The sequence below is a fragment of the Tauraco erythrolophus genome, chromosome 3 (assembly GCF_009769465.1).
Source record: "Tauraco erythrolophus isolate bTauEry1 chromosome 3, bTauEry1.pri, whole genome shotgun sequence".
NCBI lineage: Eukaryota > Metazoa > Chordata > Aves > Musophagiformes > Musophagidae > Tauraco > Tauraco erythrolophus.
This window is the reverse complement of record NC_141467.1, coordinates 41864892-41882286: the sequence shown is the minus strand read 5'-3', so window position 1 is coordinate 41882286 and position 17395 is coordinate 41864892. Positions and strand designations below refer to the sequence as shown.

General features: G+C 36.2%; 1 protein-coding gene across 1 annotated transcript in view; it reads right to left on the bottom strand.

Annotated features, from left to right (window-relative positions):
* RTTN (rotatin) overlaps positions 1-15295 on the bottom strand; it is a 92579-nt gene extending 77284 nt beyond the window's left edge. Inside the window, exons 1-11 of the mRNA XM_086608537.1 lie at positions 15250-15295; positions 14732-14919; positions 13919-14117; positions 12132-12221; positions 10977-11055; positions 9506-9620; positions 8831-8981; positions 7746-7911; positions 6076-6257; positions 3242-3357; positions 446-616 (exon numbers count right to left, since the gene is read on the bottom strand). Coding sequence (XP_086464663.1) covers positions 446-616; positions 3242-3357; positions 6076-6257; positions 7746-7911; positions 8831-8981; positions 9506-9620; positions 10977-11055; positions 12132-12221; positions 13919-14117; positions 14732-14919; positions 15250-15280 — 1488 coding nt within the window. The 5' untranslated portion in view covers positions 15281-15295. The remainder of the gene's footprint in view (positions 1-445; positions 617-3241; positions 3358-6075; positions 6258-7745; positions 7912-8830; positions 8982-9505; positions 9621-10976; positions 11056-12131; positions 12222-13918; positions 14118-14731; positions 14920-15249) is intronic.
* Positions 15296-17395: the final 2100 nt, after the last annotated feature.

Sequence of the window (17395 nt, the reverse complement as noted above, 5' to 3'; positions counted from 1 at the left end):
TGGAAGTAAATAATTAAAACCACTATGGTATATGAAACATAATTGCTTAAATTAAAAGCAATGATTTTAAACATTATGTAGTTTTAGTCATACTTGCACACATACTATAAAAGAGCAGGGGGCAGCATAGCTTTGCAAACCATGCATCATACCAGAAAAAAATACAGGAAGAAAAAGAACATTGAATTTCAAAAACTCACTAAAAAATTGTATTAAATGTATTTTTTTGAAGACTTGAAATCTGCAGAAGATTATGCAGAACGCACTGCTAACTGTAAAAAGGTCAAAGTTGCCTTCTGTGATCATACATCAGCCAATGTAAATCAGATTAATTTCTCTGTCCAGTGGCTATTTTCCCAGTATTAACCGCTGAGGAAGGTATCACTTTATGCCCTCTTAAAATGCACAATCAAAAGACAATCACTTAAACTTAGTGATGGCATACCTTTTCTACAGGGAGAAGTATTTGCAGCAATCTAACAGTGAAGACTGAAATGCTAATAAATGCCATTCTGTGATGCATCAACATCACCTCTGGCTGTTCCGCACTTATATTGGTTTTATGATATAATATAGTTTCTCCAAGCAAACCAAAGACCAGAAGCAATTTGTCTTTCTGAAAACAAAATTAGAAATACAATCATTAGAAAATAATTTAAACATTATCGTATCTTTACAGTGTTTATACGGCACTCGCAGCATCATTAACACAATTATACAAAACAGTTTAAAAATGCAGATATGGTACAAAATACAAAACATTTTGTTTGTCATCTGAACAGAACTGTGCATGCGTTCTAGACCTCACTCCACCTTCCTTCGCAGTTCTGAATACTTTGGTCAGTAATTACCTGTTACCAGTTACTCTCTCTGCCCACCCTCCCCCAACCCCACTCCCTTTCTTCCTGCTCACTACACTTTTGAACTTCTGGAATTTTAACTATTTTGAAGTTCACTTTTAATATGGAACTATAAGGAGCTGATTTGAACCTGCTAATAAAGCTTTACCATAAAATTTAAAAACAAAAAACAACTACAACAACAACCAAAAAAAACATGATTAAAAAAAAAACAACCCACAAGCCAAACTTTGAGACCATCAAATGTTTTTTATGTCTATTCATTCTCAAAGGAAACACCAGCACATTTCTCAGATTATGTAAAATCCTACCTGAGAATGACTATCACTTGGATAAATCCAACTTATTGACACTGGACAAAACAAAATTAGTCTCTAGAATTCTAGTCACTTGAAAAAGTCAGGTTTGTACTTAAGGACACTAGAACAAAGGTTCTAACTGAATTAATTTCAGTTGCCAGTTTTGGAATGTCAAATAGAGAAAAGAAGGCAATAGCACATGTGAGATTTATTAATAGCACATGAGAGATTAATTCCAGAAATTTATAATCACTGTTAAGCAATTAAGCACTATTTATCTGACTCAACATAGCTGAAGTTGAAGAAAACTATAAGAAGCAATTGACTAAATCAAACCGGTCTTTTAATTATCAACACACACTATTACATAGTAAGATGAAAAGTAGTCATTTTCACCTTCGGGAGCTCAAAAAGTTTCTCTCTGCCCTGCTGCAGTTTGCAGAGGCAGGAAGAGCCTCCTTCAAGACCATGGATTCTCAAATCAACAGGAGATTCAAAAAGTTTATTACTCCCTGAGACAGGGATGACCACCTCAAAGCTAGTGAGCTACAGCAATCTGCAGTACCTCACTTTCTGACATGGTAGAATTAAAGTACACACAGGAAAACTGGGAAACAGTAAAAACTTCACGTGGGAGGAAGGAAGCATAAAATATGGGCAAAATACATACAGTTACAACTTAAGTATTTTTGAATGGGATTTCCAAAACTTGTATTTTTTTCAAAGATATTCCAGTACAGAGTTTTAAAATTGGATAAACAAAGAAACATAAAGCAATAAAGTTATGCAAGAAATGCTTTTCAGTTTCCTAGAAAGAAGACATATGACCTCTTTCCGCTTGGAGCTAACACAAAACACAAAGAGGAAGCATGTTTTCTTAGCACTGAAGCCTAATAACTCTAAAAACACAGTCTACCTCCAATAAAATACATTTTATTTGATATAGTACTAAATAATATAAAGGTAAGCTTAATGGTTGTTTCCTAAAATTGTCCATTCATTTAGTGTTACTTACTCAAACCCTTAGAAAGATGAAGAGCTGGTTTTTATCTCCTGCCTTGCAAGGAATCTTCAGTACTGACTTGATGTTGATTAATTATAATAAATTTTGATAGATCAGTACGCTAAACTCAAAGAAAAAAGTTCTCATTCACTGCTATGTCCCATAAATAATGTAAGTATTACCACTTGTACAATAGAGAATAAGGAAGCCTACAGCAATATTTTAATTAATAATTATTGCAATACCACTGTTTCATATTCAGTGGTAATTTCACGAATTCTAACTTAAGTCATGTGCATTTAAGATTACACTGAAGTTTTTAGATAAGTTTCAGTCTGCAACTCTGGTATGTTTGCTACATGCATAAGCCATGCTGGCTTATGTTTCAGCTTTCAGTTGTCTTCAAAAAGCAAGTCACCCATTGTTATTTCATATATTATTCACTATTTTCACATTTCATGTATATAACAACTCTCAACCACGCTCAGGTATGTATTTCCAGCAATTTAAATTCTTTGATCATCAGCACCTTAACACTTTATGTCTCCCGGGCCAAAAAGCCTTCTCCTTTCTTTCCCAGCTAAGCAACAGAGTTAAGGATGGCTGAAATCTGTATAGGGATCTATAGGTCCTGCGTAGGAAATGGGCAGCATATATCTTGTAATTCCAGTCTCAGTTCTAAACAGTTATCCCCTAATTTTAAACAGTTTATAAGAAGTAAAGAAAGTGAAATTTGTCATTTACATCAAATGAGTCTCCAACATTTGTAGTCAGGACATTTCCCTCAGATCCCCTTCCCTACACGTTTCTCTCAATGGCTGCTTAACAGCCTTTCACTACAAGATAAAATTAATTACTTATTTTCTTGAGGTCAAGCTTAAAAGTATCGCAGAGTAAAAGAACTTACATTTAAAATAAAAAGAATTTGCCAGTGATAGAACTAATAATAAACTATTTAAGATTTTCAAAACAGTAGCTCAGCAGAAGATTAGAGATGTATATGAATCACTGTAGAAAACGTCAGAGGCTTATAAAGGCAGACGGTTAAGTACTCCTGATCAAAGCCTAAAGAATCTTACCAATTCCAATGCAAAAAGGCTATCATCTTCCCAAACATTTTCAGAAATAGCATCACCAATAAGGAACATGTCTTCAACAAGCAATTCAAGAACTTCCATCGTCACTCTCCTACTGCCTAGGAATACAAATGAGAGGATAAATTCAAACACAGAAAAAATATTATATTATGATATTCAGAAAACACTATTTTGAACAAGGGATTATTCCAAATCTGAAATTCTGATATTTCAATTTTCCTATACGCTTCTACTAAACTAATGTTAACTGCTATCAACCACCAATTTCTCCGAATCATGGAAGACAACCATTAGCCAAAATCAAAATAAAAGAGACTAAAGCAGTCATATACTTGAAAAAAAGACTACATTTCCTTAAATCCTATAGCACTACATAAACTTTATTACAGCTGTAAATCCAATTACTGGACTTCATTGAAATTCAGAATAAAGTCATTTATTTCACCCACCTGGGCAGTTGGGTTACAGACCTTCCATATATGTTCCCTATTCATGTTAATCTGCATTTTTAGGATAGCAAGAGAGGCTTTCTTCCAGATTATCTTGTTTAAGATCTTCTTTTGAAAGGCAAGGAGATGAATACCCACTTTATCCACTTGTACTTTTCTGCATAATCATTTTCCTCCCTTTTTACACTCATATTTATTCATTTTCATTGTTTCTTCTGACTCAGCATCTCTTAATAACAAGGCTAATCTGGTCTATTAGTGACTTGTCTACTTTGTACAGTTTTATGTTTGAACACAGAGTCACAAAGAAACCTGGCCCAAGCTTAAACATTTACAGCCTACACTGACTACAACTATAAACCTCCCCCTAACCTCCCCAGATAATGAGACAATAGAGGAGAAGCAGCCAAAGGCTAGAAAGTTTCATGAATTAAAAGGCAGATTATCTGCAGCCTGACTAAATATTTTCAGCCTCATACAAGAGAGGATACTAAAACTGTCTCGCATCCTAGGGAACCATACAGTGACATACATGATACAGTGCAACTATTGGCTTAGTTACTTGTTGATGGTACATTTCTACTTAAAACCATGGATGGATTTCACACACCACCACTGAACTTCTGATTTATTCTTTGACTACCATAAAAATTTTGCATCCTTCAAAATCTATTTAAGAAAACCCAAGCTCTACTGATTCCTATGATGGAATATTCACTTCTTTGTCATTTTTTCTATCTTTTGTAAATTTTATACACTGTAGAAGCCATGTTTATATACTTGAGAAAAAAAGCATATGTATATGTGTGTGTGACTATATATGCAGTGACAATGACCACAGCTCATACAATTTGCAGCTTAATGATCTGCTCTGAGTGAGCATATGACAAAGAATGGCACTGGACCTTTTTGAAATCTCGCTTTTTCCTATCTCACAGAAGTGCTGTTTTCCATTTATTTTAGGGAAAACGTTGCCAAGTTGAAGAGTATATGCCTGGAAACTCCAAAAAGCACTTTTTCCTCTCTTCACAATTATTTTGGAAATTCAGCCAAATTTCTGTGCTTAAAACATTTGAAAGGGGACTTAATAAATTTCTCCGTTATAACGGATTAAATAACATTGGGTTTGAGTTATAGTTTCAGAAATATTTTTAAGCTAGTAACTAAACATAACATCTTCAACAACACTTGCTGTAGCTGTCATGATCTACAGACATGCAAGTTCATTCCACCATACTCTTACTTGAGTATATCAGCAAAATATTCATATTCCAACACCTGTGGCAATTCGTACACACTAGGCTAAGAGCTCCTTATTACCAAATGGACAGTAATATAATCAATAACTGTAAAACAAATCTTTTGCTGTTCAAATTTAAATAATTATCTTCAAGACATACAGTAGTAACACTGAACTTCAGACAAGTATGGTAGCTTAAAACTGATCACACACAAAAAAAAAACAAACCAAAACAAACAAACAAAAAACCACAACCCACACCACTATTGATTTCTGAAATGACTTCACTCACAAGACAGGTCAGCACAAAGGAAGAAAAATTCCAATTAACATCTCCACAAGGAACTTAATTTGCACTTAAATGAAATATATTTTATATTGTAAAATACAAGCAAGTGAATTTTACAGTAAGCTTACAGGTTTTCCTTCACTCAGTAGTTTAAACAGCTAGAAGGAAAAGAAAATAGAATTTTTATAAGTTAAAGCCTCTACCCAGCTCACGAAATGTTGACAGGTATATTAAAAAAAAACTTTTAGTATTTCAGTCACTTACCAGGTTTACCAATATCTGTTTTGAATTACATTGCTTTACAACTAAATACTATTTTAGACAACCTAAATACAAAAAGACTGTCCTTCAAAAAGGCTTTGCAATTTAGAACCTTTGTAAGTTAAAACAAAAATCATTAGTTGCGTTCATAAGAACAAAAACCAACCTTTTTCCTTTTCTGTATTTCTTGAACAGAAGGAAAACTGTGCTCAAAGACATCAGATCACGTCTTGTTAACTATAGTTATTTTTTCCACTTCTTGAATGACATTTTACTCACTATTTTTTACACACTATTTTTCCACCACACATCCACTTCTTCCTATCACTACTTCTCATCATCAGTAAAAAGCACTTGAAACTTCTGCAGCAACTCTGGAAATTAACCAGAAGATTAAAGCTTTATGACCTGAACAAAGTCCCTAGAAAAGAACTGTTATGACCAGCTACAGAATATCAGTAATTACCTGTACTTTATTTATTTGAGGTACTCACCCCATAATACCAACTTCTTAAGAGGTTTTTACTAAAGATGGGAAGTATCCATAAGTGAAATACTTAATTCAAAATTTTCTCACCTGTTCTTAGAAGAGGTATCGCATTTTCCAAGATGGAAACACAGAACTGAGGAAGGCTAAGCTGCTTCATCTGTAATTCCAAAGTGCCCTCGTTTTCAGTATCTGGAAGGTCAATATGTCCTACACCAAGTGGGGAATGCAGAGAGATTCTGGAGTTTGCATTTGCTTGAGTACTGTTTCCACTTAAAACAACAAACAAAAAGTAAACAAAAAAACAGATATAGTTAACTCTTGCAAAGAGAAAACCAATATATGTACAGATGTTACAAACAGCATCAAGTACTTTAATGTCCTCCTTCCTTAATGCATATCCTTCCCTCCATCCCAATCTTTCTCTGCTATGCACCAGTGGTGCAGGAAGAGGGGGATTTTGTTTGGTTGTTTTTTTAAGTGTCAGAACTGGTAGCATCACAAGTGAATGCCTACTGTTTTGGCAGTCATCTTCAAATGCACTTAGAAACGTGTACGGGAAGAAATACACATGCAACAAACACGATATCGCAAGAGAAAAATCAGTTGTTTTGAAACATTATTTCTGATGAACAAAGTCGAGCTGTTGCTTGAAGCAAGGCCACTTACTAAATCAAATTTCAGCCCAAACTACACTTAAAACATTAAAATCATCTTACACGGCTAGCCACGAGAATCCTTAGAAGGAAAATCAAGTGTGCCCTATGTTTAAGCCTGTAAGACTTTTGTCCATTGTAAAAGAGAAAATATCCCCTTGTCAAAGAAAGCCTTAAGTGCAATCAAGTATATATTAAAAAATATACATATAATTACTATATTATAATTATTTGAAGTTATGAGCTCTATATAGAGTTCATAATTTCGTTATTTTCCAATTGCTTTCAAAAAGAATCTAACTCTATTGGCAGCATTATAATTAATACAACTCAGAACAATTATTTTTTGTTTTTTCTTAATCTCAACAACATTTAGCAATCTTGAATTGCTTTTAAAACCTGCATGACTTTTATGGTTGTTTTTTGTTTAGCTGGGTTTTTTTACTATTAAACAAGCTGAAGAAACTGAATTGTGGCATGACTGTGTTACATTATATTGTTTAACTAAAAATAAAAGATGTCTAAAAAAGAGCAATTAAGGATTTAAAAGCCAACTAATTTTAAGAGATCGACAGAAGACTATAAGCAAAACAGAAGAGTTCAACAATATGCAGTGGTTCTGATTGCACTTACCAGAGGGTAAAGGAGGAGAAGTATCAATCATAAAAACAATTCAGAAGAGGAAAGGTTAAGTTTCCGTACGGAATTTGAAATAGACAAACAGATAGATTGAAGAATCTCAAGATTTAAGAACAAGGAAAAAGAAGAGTTACATATAGAACAGCAACAAACAGATAATTCATATTGCAATTATGTTGCAATAAATGCTTTTCTGTGTCTTACAAATACAAGTACAAGCAATAACAATTGATACTAAAAGATTTTGTTAAAAATATTGGTTGGGTACAGAATCTGACAGGTAAAACTGATCTTATGTATTCTGAACACCACTGAAAGAACTAACTGTTTAATGCATAAACACAGTTTGAATTTTCACAGATTAACAGAACTCACATCATTCCACACACTGATAAGGAGCTGATGATATAATCTTATATTAAAAATTTGTTAATTGAAGTGTAAGTTATTTCCTGTTTTATTTACCTGGAAGATGCTGCATCCCAATCTTGACCATCTCCTCTAGGACGCTGAACTGTCCGACCAATCACAGATGGTCGAGGGCTACTACTTCCAGGTGATGGATTCTGAGAATGAGAAGGACCTCTTGCTTCTTGACAGTAAGATATAGATGAATTCTGGGAAGCTGTGCCTTTAGGTAACACAAATCATATACTTTCCATTAGTGGAATCCGTTATTTTGAAAGATACTACATAGTGAAATAATGGTAAAAGTAACTAAGGTAAGATATGGAAAACACCAAGTAAATACTGGAGAGCTAGGGCAACTTATCATTGGCAAGTCGCAGAGTTTAGAAACTCAATTCCAAGGCAAAACCACTGAAAATTACAGTTGAATCATAAATCTTGAGTTTTAAAAAAACGAACATAGTGTCTAACTAAGGCTATTGGATTTGTTGACGTTATTGGCTGTTTCTTTGCTAATTCATTTATAAAGACATCAAAAATAGTGGCAATCTCATGAAGAGAACCAGACTACAATTTACAGAAACAAAGTTTGATTAAATTCAGCTGACAAAATGAAAACAGTAAGATCATTGTAACCAATCTACACTATTAAATCTACAAAATTTAATCATTAAGAACATTACGAAATAGCCCAAATGACTGTAAAATCCAAAACAATGATTAAACTATTTTCAGCCATCAGAATAAGAACAGAAAATTAAGATAGCTCAGGAAATTTGTAACTAAATTGTTAAGCACTAATAGCTTGAAAACTTTTCTGAAACTCTGCCCACTTTTATTTTACATATTTCATTTAGTTTTAGTTAAAAAATCCTCTCTTGTATAAACAATTGGATACTGGGAAAAGTTGATGAATGGAGAACCACATGAAACTGTAAAAATGAGTAAGTATTTTAAAATAATGCAAGTACTTCAAAAATATTTAATAACATGAATAGTACTGAATACCATCATTTAGCAAAACTTTCACAAGATTACATTTGTTATAAAGCTGTGAGTTGGCTTTTTTTTAAAAAATCATTTTAGACAATCTTACCTGTAGTAAAAACACAACAGTATTTCAAATATTTCAAAATACCTACCATGCTCTGTGGAAGAAAAACTTGGATCTCTGTGGAAGTTAAGTCTGCTTCTCAAGAAGATGCACAACTGTTGCAGGCATGACACAGCCTGCAAAGCTAACCGATGTCTTCCATCTCCTCCAAAAGCCAGGTTCAGCAGAGACAAAAGGCCCTGCAAATACAAAACAATCAACACTGGTAGCTGAACATTAAAGTGCTTTCACGAACAACCATGCCAGCAAGAGTCTTGCACTAAATATCATCCACGGATGTTTCTTAGCATTTAAAAATCACAGCAAGGAATAAATAAGCTTAACTACTGTTATCTTACGGAATGAAGACTATCAGTCCTAATGAAAAAGTAAGTTCCACATTTTATTTCCAATAAAGTCACTACTTTCACCATGGGAGTCCTTTAGAGCACGTGCATGTCAGCGACACAATTTTATTATCCAGATGAAAAAGTATTACTTCACAACACACTTCAGTACTGATTAACAATATATCTTATTACAACCAAATAACTTTCTGAATATAATATATGGCTAATGTCCCTTTTCTATGCACCTAGCATATACCTGAAGGAACTTTTGTTTAACTATTTTGTTTAGAAACAAATTGTATCATCTACATCAATTTTTGGCACAACTTACACCATAGCACAATAAAAATCTTAAACTTCACGGGAATTCTTGCCTGTACAATCTTTGGCCTTTGAAGGAAGATCTCAGCAGGAAAATCTTGCATAATCACATCCTGAAGAAGCTCACACGTACTCCAAATTAAACTTTGGTTGTTACTTCTCAAAGAGCTAAAAATGCAGTTCATATTTACATATGTATTAAAACCAAAAAAACCCAACCAGTAATCATTAGTTTGAACAAATCTTTACAAGAAAGTTAAAATCGTAACACTGAAGAATCAAAAGAAAAAAATGCTGTAATTCTATTGTCATACCATTTTTAAAGTTGAATTATTCCTTAGGTATGCTAATTCTATAAACAATAAAGAACAAACTCAATTCCAGCTGTTATCAAGCCACATGTAAAATTAAGTTCCCAGAAGAAAAATAACTTTATTGATTCTGAAATTGAAATTAAGATAAGAAAGGCTGGAAATTCCCTAGCCAGTGATTATCTCAGTTGTATACAGCAAGTAATCTAACTCTTGCCAATAAATGAGGTTTTTTCATTACCAAGATTCATGTACACATTAAAGGCATTTGAATTACATATGTGGGAAGTTACACAAAGGAAGAAATCTATTAGCTACTCTCTAACATGTATATGAGTAAATAATGAGAACCTTTCACATGTTCTACTTCACTTTTCTTTTTTCTATTTTTATTGTTTCAGAAACCACTGTTACGAAAACTCTGTAAAAAAATCAAACATGTCCAGTCTGTGTTCTTTTTCTAGACTGAGGCATAAAGGAAATTAAATATTAAACAGGTTTTCCAGCTTCAGAGATTTTTCAAAAGAAAGAAAAAAAAACAAAAACCTATTACAAGAAGGCTTACAGTTAGACTTGTTAAAATAGTCTAGTCCATGATACTGCATTGCTGGCTATGCTAGAAATCTACCACAGCTCTGTGTCAACTCATAAGGAATCCCAACTATAGAACTTTTCCTCAGGCAACTTCAAACACTGTTTTTCTAAATGAAAGTTAAAAACAAAACAAAACAGAAAAATCACTGCAGAAAGATGATCTGAATGACTTAATGCCCGGATAAGGCATTGTACCTCAACTTACTGGCCTAAACCTAGTTAAGTTACTACTGAAAGCACGGATTTCTCTGTCAAGTGGCTGTGGGGTTGAAGTAAATAATGATTTTACTCTAGTTTATCTTAAAATTAACTGAATGAAATCTTTGATCTGCTTGAGAAATTTAGAAGACAGACTAAAGTATCATGAACAAAAAAAAAAGTACTCTGAATTAAAAATAAAAAACGGAGAGCAACATTAACAGAAAACCTGTCCTACTAAAACTCACCGTTTACCTGCTCTGCCCAACTTCAGAGCAGCTTTTACAATCATTTATCAAAAACTAACTCATTAGGTTATTACAGGAACAGTCTCATGATGCAGAAGGACAGAAATTTAGAACTAGTCTTACCCAAGAAAAATAAAAACTAGAAGCAAACTGCAATGTTTCTATCACTGTACCTTTCATTTGATGAAAGAACATGTCTATCTGTTGAAGTCAGAGTTAGCCAAGGAAATGTAGAAAATTTCAAGCATTTGACTGCAAAAAAAGAGAGCAGATATTTTGGAGAATATTTTATAGAAGTATTACACTGTATATTTCCACGGTAAAGTGAAAAACTTATTAACTATATACTATCTGAAACAGAAATATCTTTTACTAAATATAGACTCACACGAACCCAAATGCTTCTAATAAGAGTTTTCAGTAATGCCAAAAAAAACACTAAGCTCATCTCAAATCAAAATAAAATACGTTTATTGAAGAAAGTTTTCAAAAATAAAAAACATAGCATTTGTGGAAGAGCACTTGATCCCCCATAACATTGTTTCAATCAAATTATAATTTTGTTCTGCTACTTATTTATTAGCATGATCTCTAAAAATGGAAAATCGATCTCATGCTTTTACTAATAATTACCAATAATTTTACCAATAATTACTGTGTAATTCTAAAGATAACTGATACACTGCTAAAAAAAGTAATCTGGTGATTTGCATACAGTAACTCCAAAGTCCTGTTTTAAAATCTAGTTATCCGCACTATAGTATGTTAAATACGACGCTCTCCTGAGAACCGCTACTGGCATATTGGTACAGGCAAAGACTTGTCAAAATAATATTGGCCTGTGTTTGTCAGTGAAACATTTCATATCATTTCACTGACAAAAAAATAAAAGCATATCGCTGGTTTTCATTTAGATAAAAGGTAAAGATTTCCAAAGCATCTAATCTGGTTTTCTGAAAAACAGAAGGTACTTCGGACTAAGTTTTGTTGAAATAAAAAAATACTTAAACAGCCACTTTTTATTACAGAACACAGATCTTCTGAAAAGCATTAGCAGTTTAAATAATTTTTTAAATTACAATGTATTTTAACACACTTCACATATTCCAAAGAGTTACACTAACTATTTAGTAGAAAAGAGAAAGATCTATTAAGATGAATGTCACTTCTATAAGCATTATCGTTATAGTTTCTGTGATAGTAGATTCCACAGAATAACAACAGGAAAAAGAATAGCCAATAATAATATTTGTAATGGAATTCAATCTAAATTACAACTCTGAGCATTTTCTGTAATTAACATATTCTTATTTTACAACTACACATACCAACTGTTCTTTTGGGAGGTATTTCTAACTGCAGCAGATGACGTCTACCTTGACAAAAATATCCAGTGAATAATTCCTCTTGAGGTAGAACTAAAAAAATAAAAGGTGAATTAAAAAACGTACACTGAAAAAAAAAACAAACAAACAAAACAAAACTGCCTCCCTTTTGCCCTTGAGTTTTAACCTCTTAAGGAAACCGAATTAAGAGAGTCTCAGATGACCAGGAAAGTGGAGTAAAAAGAGTGATCTGATGTTTATTTTTTACAATCATATTCTGCAACTGTAAAGTTTTTTCCCACTTTCTTACACTACTTCACATACCATACAAGCAATAGCAAAAACAGTTACACAAAAACGTATTGCTTGATGGAGAACTGGCAGTCAAAAAAATGTTTTCCTCTTATTTACCTATATAGTAACAAAGTTAACTTTCTCAATTAACTATTTAAAACATTTTTCTACCAGAACTGCTGTCTTTTCAGGTCAGCTAAAAACTTGTCCCCCCTACGCATAATGTATATATTATTAAATACATGTAATGAATACATAAACTGTAGAACAAAACATACACAAGATATGTAACATTAAAAGCAATCCCTCCAGAACATAATACTTGGTTCAAAGGATCAAACTAGATAATGCCCAGATTAGCAGTTCACAATTTTTCCATGTAACTGAAGTTGAAATAGAAAGAAAAATATAACATTCTTGTTATTAAGCTTTAAGATTATTTAATCCACACATGTATACAATTTACAGTATAAGTAGGAATTATGTACAATACTCCAATTGGGTAGTTTCAAAGAGATGTCGTTTAAGAACGCATATGTAAAAGATTATTATTATTCCCCACAGAGTGGCAATCTTAGGTAAAAGTCTAGCTAAACTCTATGTGGCCACAGGGAGTAAAAAAGACAAAAAAAAATAAATTGATCAACAGCCACCACATAGTTCTAGCAGACTAAAACTCCAAGCATTAGACAGGCTGCAGAAACCACAGGAAAATCAGTTTTATCTCTGAGACTGCACAGTAGGAGTGACACAGGTGTGGTCATTACCACACCACGCGGTGTAACAGCAGTATCTTTCCCACAATAACCGGGAGGATGAAGTAAAGGACCTCCACAGAATGTAATTTTCTCCTCTATACTTTCTGCTAAAATTTTTAAGGCAGAAGAGGAGAACCACATGGGTTTACTTCTTGACTACATCTAAGAGGCACTGTAAATCTTTCTAACAGATAGATAATAAGCTAGATAACAGAAGCAAGTAATAGCACTTCACACATACGTGAAGCACTTCAAACATAATACGAAATTTTTTAAAAAGTTCACATACTTTTCTACGACAAATACTCATCCAAAACTAAGCTGATAGCGCACGCAACACTAATGTAGTTTGAAAAATCATTCTACTAGAATCACTTATTGGCTTAATTACAGATTTGTTCAAAGTTGCTACACTTGCTGCCATAAAGCCGTCTTTGGAAGTCCGTGTCCTGTGTCATGCCCTTTTTACATCACAGCAAACAGATATTATACACTGAAGAAGTGGACAGAGGAGGTCTGACTACAAACAACAGGACTGTTCTTACGGAGAGAATGGCACTATCTGATTTAGCTAAGATCACAGTTTCTCTGGCAGAATCTGCTTACCATACACTTCACTCATCTCTCAGGAATAATTCACCTACTATGCCCGAAAGCCTCAACTTTTCATAGCCTAGAAGCTTTGCATTTACCTTATTTTAGTTTTAAATAAATCACACGTCAAAATATGTAATTTACCTGGTTGATCTACCGAAGGCTGAGACCGAGTTTGATAACATACTGATAAAGAACTGGACGGAAGTCCAGAAGGAAGGAAGAACAGTCCATCCACAATCCCATCAATTATAGCCTGCAAGTTCGGATCCACATCAGGGCGAAGCTGAGAGAAGAATTCCACTGCACCAATTCCAATCATTTTCTGGGCAGCAGGTGGATGCTACATTAGGACAAATAACTGACAAAGTTAGCCTGAAGAGTTTGAAGGTCTTTGGCCGGGAGAGCGGAGGTGGCAGTGGGGAGGAAATGAAAGAACTGTAATTAACACTTCGGTTAGATTTCACCTATATTTGTTAAGACCATCCGTCACTACCAAGGACGGGACTATTTTTTTTCTGCTGCATCGCTGCCATTTAGTGATTAAACCATAAGAACGTAGTAATCTGTGATCTCTCAAGTTTCTGCAATGTTTTCTCAACTTTTCTAAAATAAGTTGCACCATCGTTCAAATCTTCACTTTTCCAGAACACTGCAAGTGCTTAGCTGAAATCATATCCCAAAGAAAAAATTAAGCACCGAGAATCTGAAGTAGCAGAGGAACTAAAGTAGAAACCCAGAAAAGAATTATTTTTTCCAACTATCTGATCCACTCCAAGTCACCCAATTTGTGTTCGTTTCTGTCTACATACCTGTGGCTTTATGATTCATGTCTTTATAAAAAGCTCTAAAATCTAATTACATGGAGCTACAAAATCAAATAATAGCCAGTTTTATTTAGCTTTAGCATGCTAAAGACATATAGTTCAAAGAAAAATAAACGCTAGTGTGTCATACCTTGATCAAACTGTCCACAAAATTTAGTACTTCCTCTTTCATTGGTACAACTGGAAAATTGAACCACTCCAAAAGATTAAGAAAAAGCACTTTTTCATGGACCAGATCGGCATATGAAATCAAGTTGTGATCTAATTTAAACAGAATAGTCTTCAGAGACCGTTCTCTTATCTCTGCTAGGTCGTGACCTGCCCAAAAAAAAAGGATTAAAAAAAAAAAAACAAACATAAAATCATCTGACGCAATTTATTTCTTATTTGGGCAAACAAATAAGAAATTTGGAGCAGGGTCTGCTGCGCACCACGAGTGCCGCCCGCCGCCCGCTCCCGGGCGGCAGCCGGGCTCCCACACGCCGCCGAGGGGCCCGTTCCGCAGGTGAAACCCCCGCAACGCCTTCCGCGGGTGGGGGCAGGCCCCTCGCCACCCTGCTGCGCGCAGCCCCGCGGAGGGGTCGAGGCGGCCGCGGCGCCCATTGGCAACCGGGCCTGGCGCCCCGGGAGAGAGAAGCGAGCCGTTACCCAGTTTCCTGACCAGCGATGACAACTCCATCGCGCCCCTCTCCCCGCCGGCGTTCAACCGCCGCGCCGGTCCCGCCGCCAGCCCGCCCCGCCTGGCCGGCGGCGGCCGCGGTGCGCCTTGGGAAACGTAGTCCGCGTCCCTTCCCGCCTCGGCCCGCCGCTCTCCAGCCGCCCTTGCTGCGCGCGAGGCACGCCGGGAGCTTTCGTCCCCTGCGGAGCCCCGGGGCGCGCCGGCGGGAGCGCGAGAACTACAGCTCCCATACTCCCCCGCGCCGGGCCTGCGCGCCCCGCTACGGGAGCCGGCGGGGCAGGGCGGCTGTGCCGCCCTCGGGGCGCGGCGGGGTTTTGCCGGGGCGGAATGACAGCGAGAAGGCCGCCGGGGCTCTCCTGTTGGGCTGTTGCTTTCCTTTTTCCTGGGAATTGTGGAGCGAAGTCGTTTCCCGGTGCAGGCACATGCCGGCGCCGCCCGTGGTCGTCCCGTCAGCGATGGTGCGCCCCGCCGTCCCCGAGGGAGAGCGCGCCGCCGGGAAGTATTTCTTGGGATCCTGGTGTGAAGAAGCCCTGTCTGGTTTAGTCAGGTTTTCTTGGCAGGAATAGGTGTGCTCGGTGTCTTTTTATCTCAGGCTTCTCCAAACGAATCCGGGGCAGAGGGAGCTTAATGAACAGAATGAATAACTTGGAAGTTGTGGTAAAATTTCAGAAATTTAGAGCGATGCTTTTCAGCTAGAAAAGGAGCAGTTACACATGGGTCTGCACTCCATTAACCACACCTGAGAGGATTAAAAAAATTTAGTGGAAACAGACATGTGGTTTCATCCTTCAAAGTAACCGGAGAAGCTTCAGGTGGATACATGCAATTAGTGGTGTGATTTTTCCAGCTGGATGTGCGTTGCCCTTGCCCTAGAAGTGCAAACCCTTTCCATGGGTGTTCCGTGCAATGCAGAAACCCAACCATGCAATGTGAAAATGCGCATATTCCCAGCCTTATGGCTTAGAATGCCGTACCCGAGTAATGCAGTGGTGGTCCTGAGGTTTAGTTTCCCAAAACCAAACAGGCTGCCTGTGAAGCCGCCTTGAGGATAGCAGGCATTTCAATGGCAGTTGCTGTTCTCTGCCCAGACAGGAGCTGTCACCTTGGTGTTCTGCTTGTAGCTTGAATAAGAGCTCTACACATACTTTCAGGAGGATGGCGTTTCGTATCTTAAGTTCTGCAGCCATTCTTCAATGCATATTTGCAACATTGACTTCTGCAAAGATTGGATTTTTTTTGTCGTCTGAGTCCAGACATGAAATTAAAAAGGAAAAGGTGTGTTTCTTCATCCTGTAGTACCCACATGGCCCTGATTTGGAAGCCAGAGAATGATTTATGTTTATAGTAATAACTGCATATTTGGTAATGTTTCTTTGATGTGTCTGACGGCACTCTGGAAATAGCTCTTGCTGACTTGTGTAAAGCAAATGGATGAGGGGGTGAAGTAGGAGGTGAATTTTAAGGGGTTTGGGGTTTTCTTTTTTATGTAACCTAGACTCCAGAGTTGCATTGCTTTACTTATAATGCAAGGCAATTTCACAAAGCAGAGTTCCTTAAACATGTAGTAAAAGACACATAGTACATCGTAGGTTGTCTGACCAGAGGGCTGATCTTATTTTAGAAAGATTGTGCTTGCCATCATAATCGGAAAACATAAATTGATGGTAGATGGACGAGTCATGGACATAGTTGTGTGTCTATGCTCATGAAGTTTTTGCATGTGGCTGTGTGAGCAGGTGGCCTTGTAATAGTCACAATTTCCTTTTTATATCATGTATTGCATGAGAAAGTACATTTTTATCAGCACCCAAAAAATGTGCAAAGTGCAGTAGGATATATGCAAATGATTTCCAAAAGGATGTATGTCACTGCCCTCTCAGTTTATGTCTAATTGTTTTTCCACCCTGGTCCCCGTCACTGTGCTATTCTTTCACAGTGAACTTACATTAATGTCCTCCATCTGCTGTATGAAGGTTGTACTAAATTCTTAATTGCAACTCAGAACTGTCCCTCGTTTTGCAAGACGGCATTACTATCTGTGGAGCAATATAACAAAGGGGCCTTATTAAGCCAATTATAAATGTACTATGATTGCTGCAACGAGTCGTTTTTTTT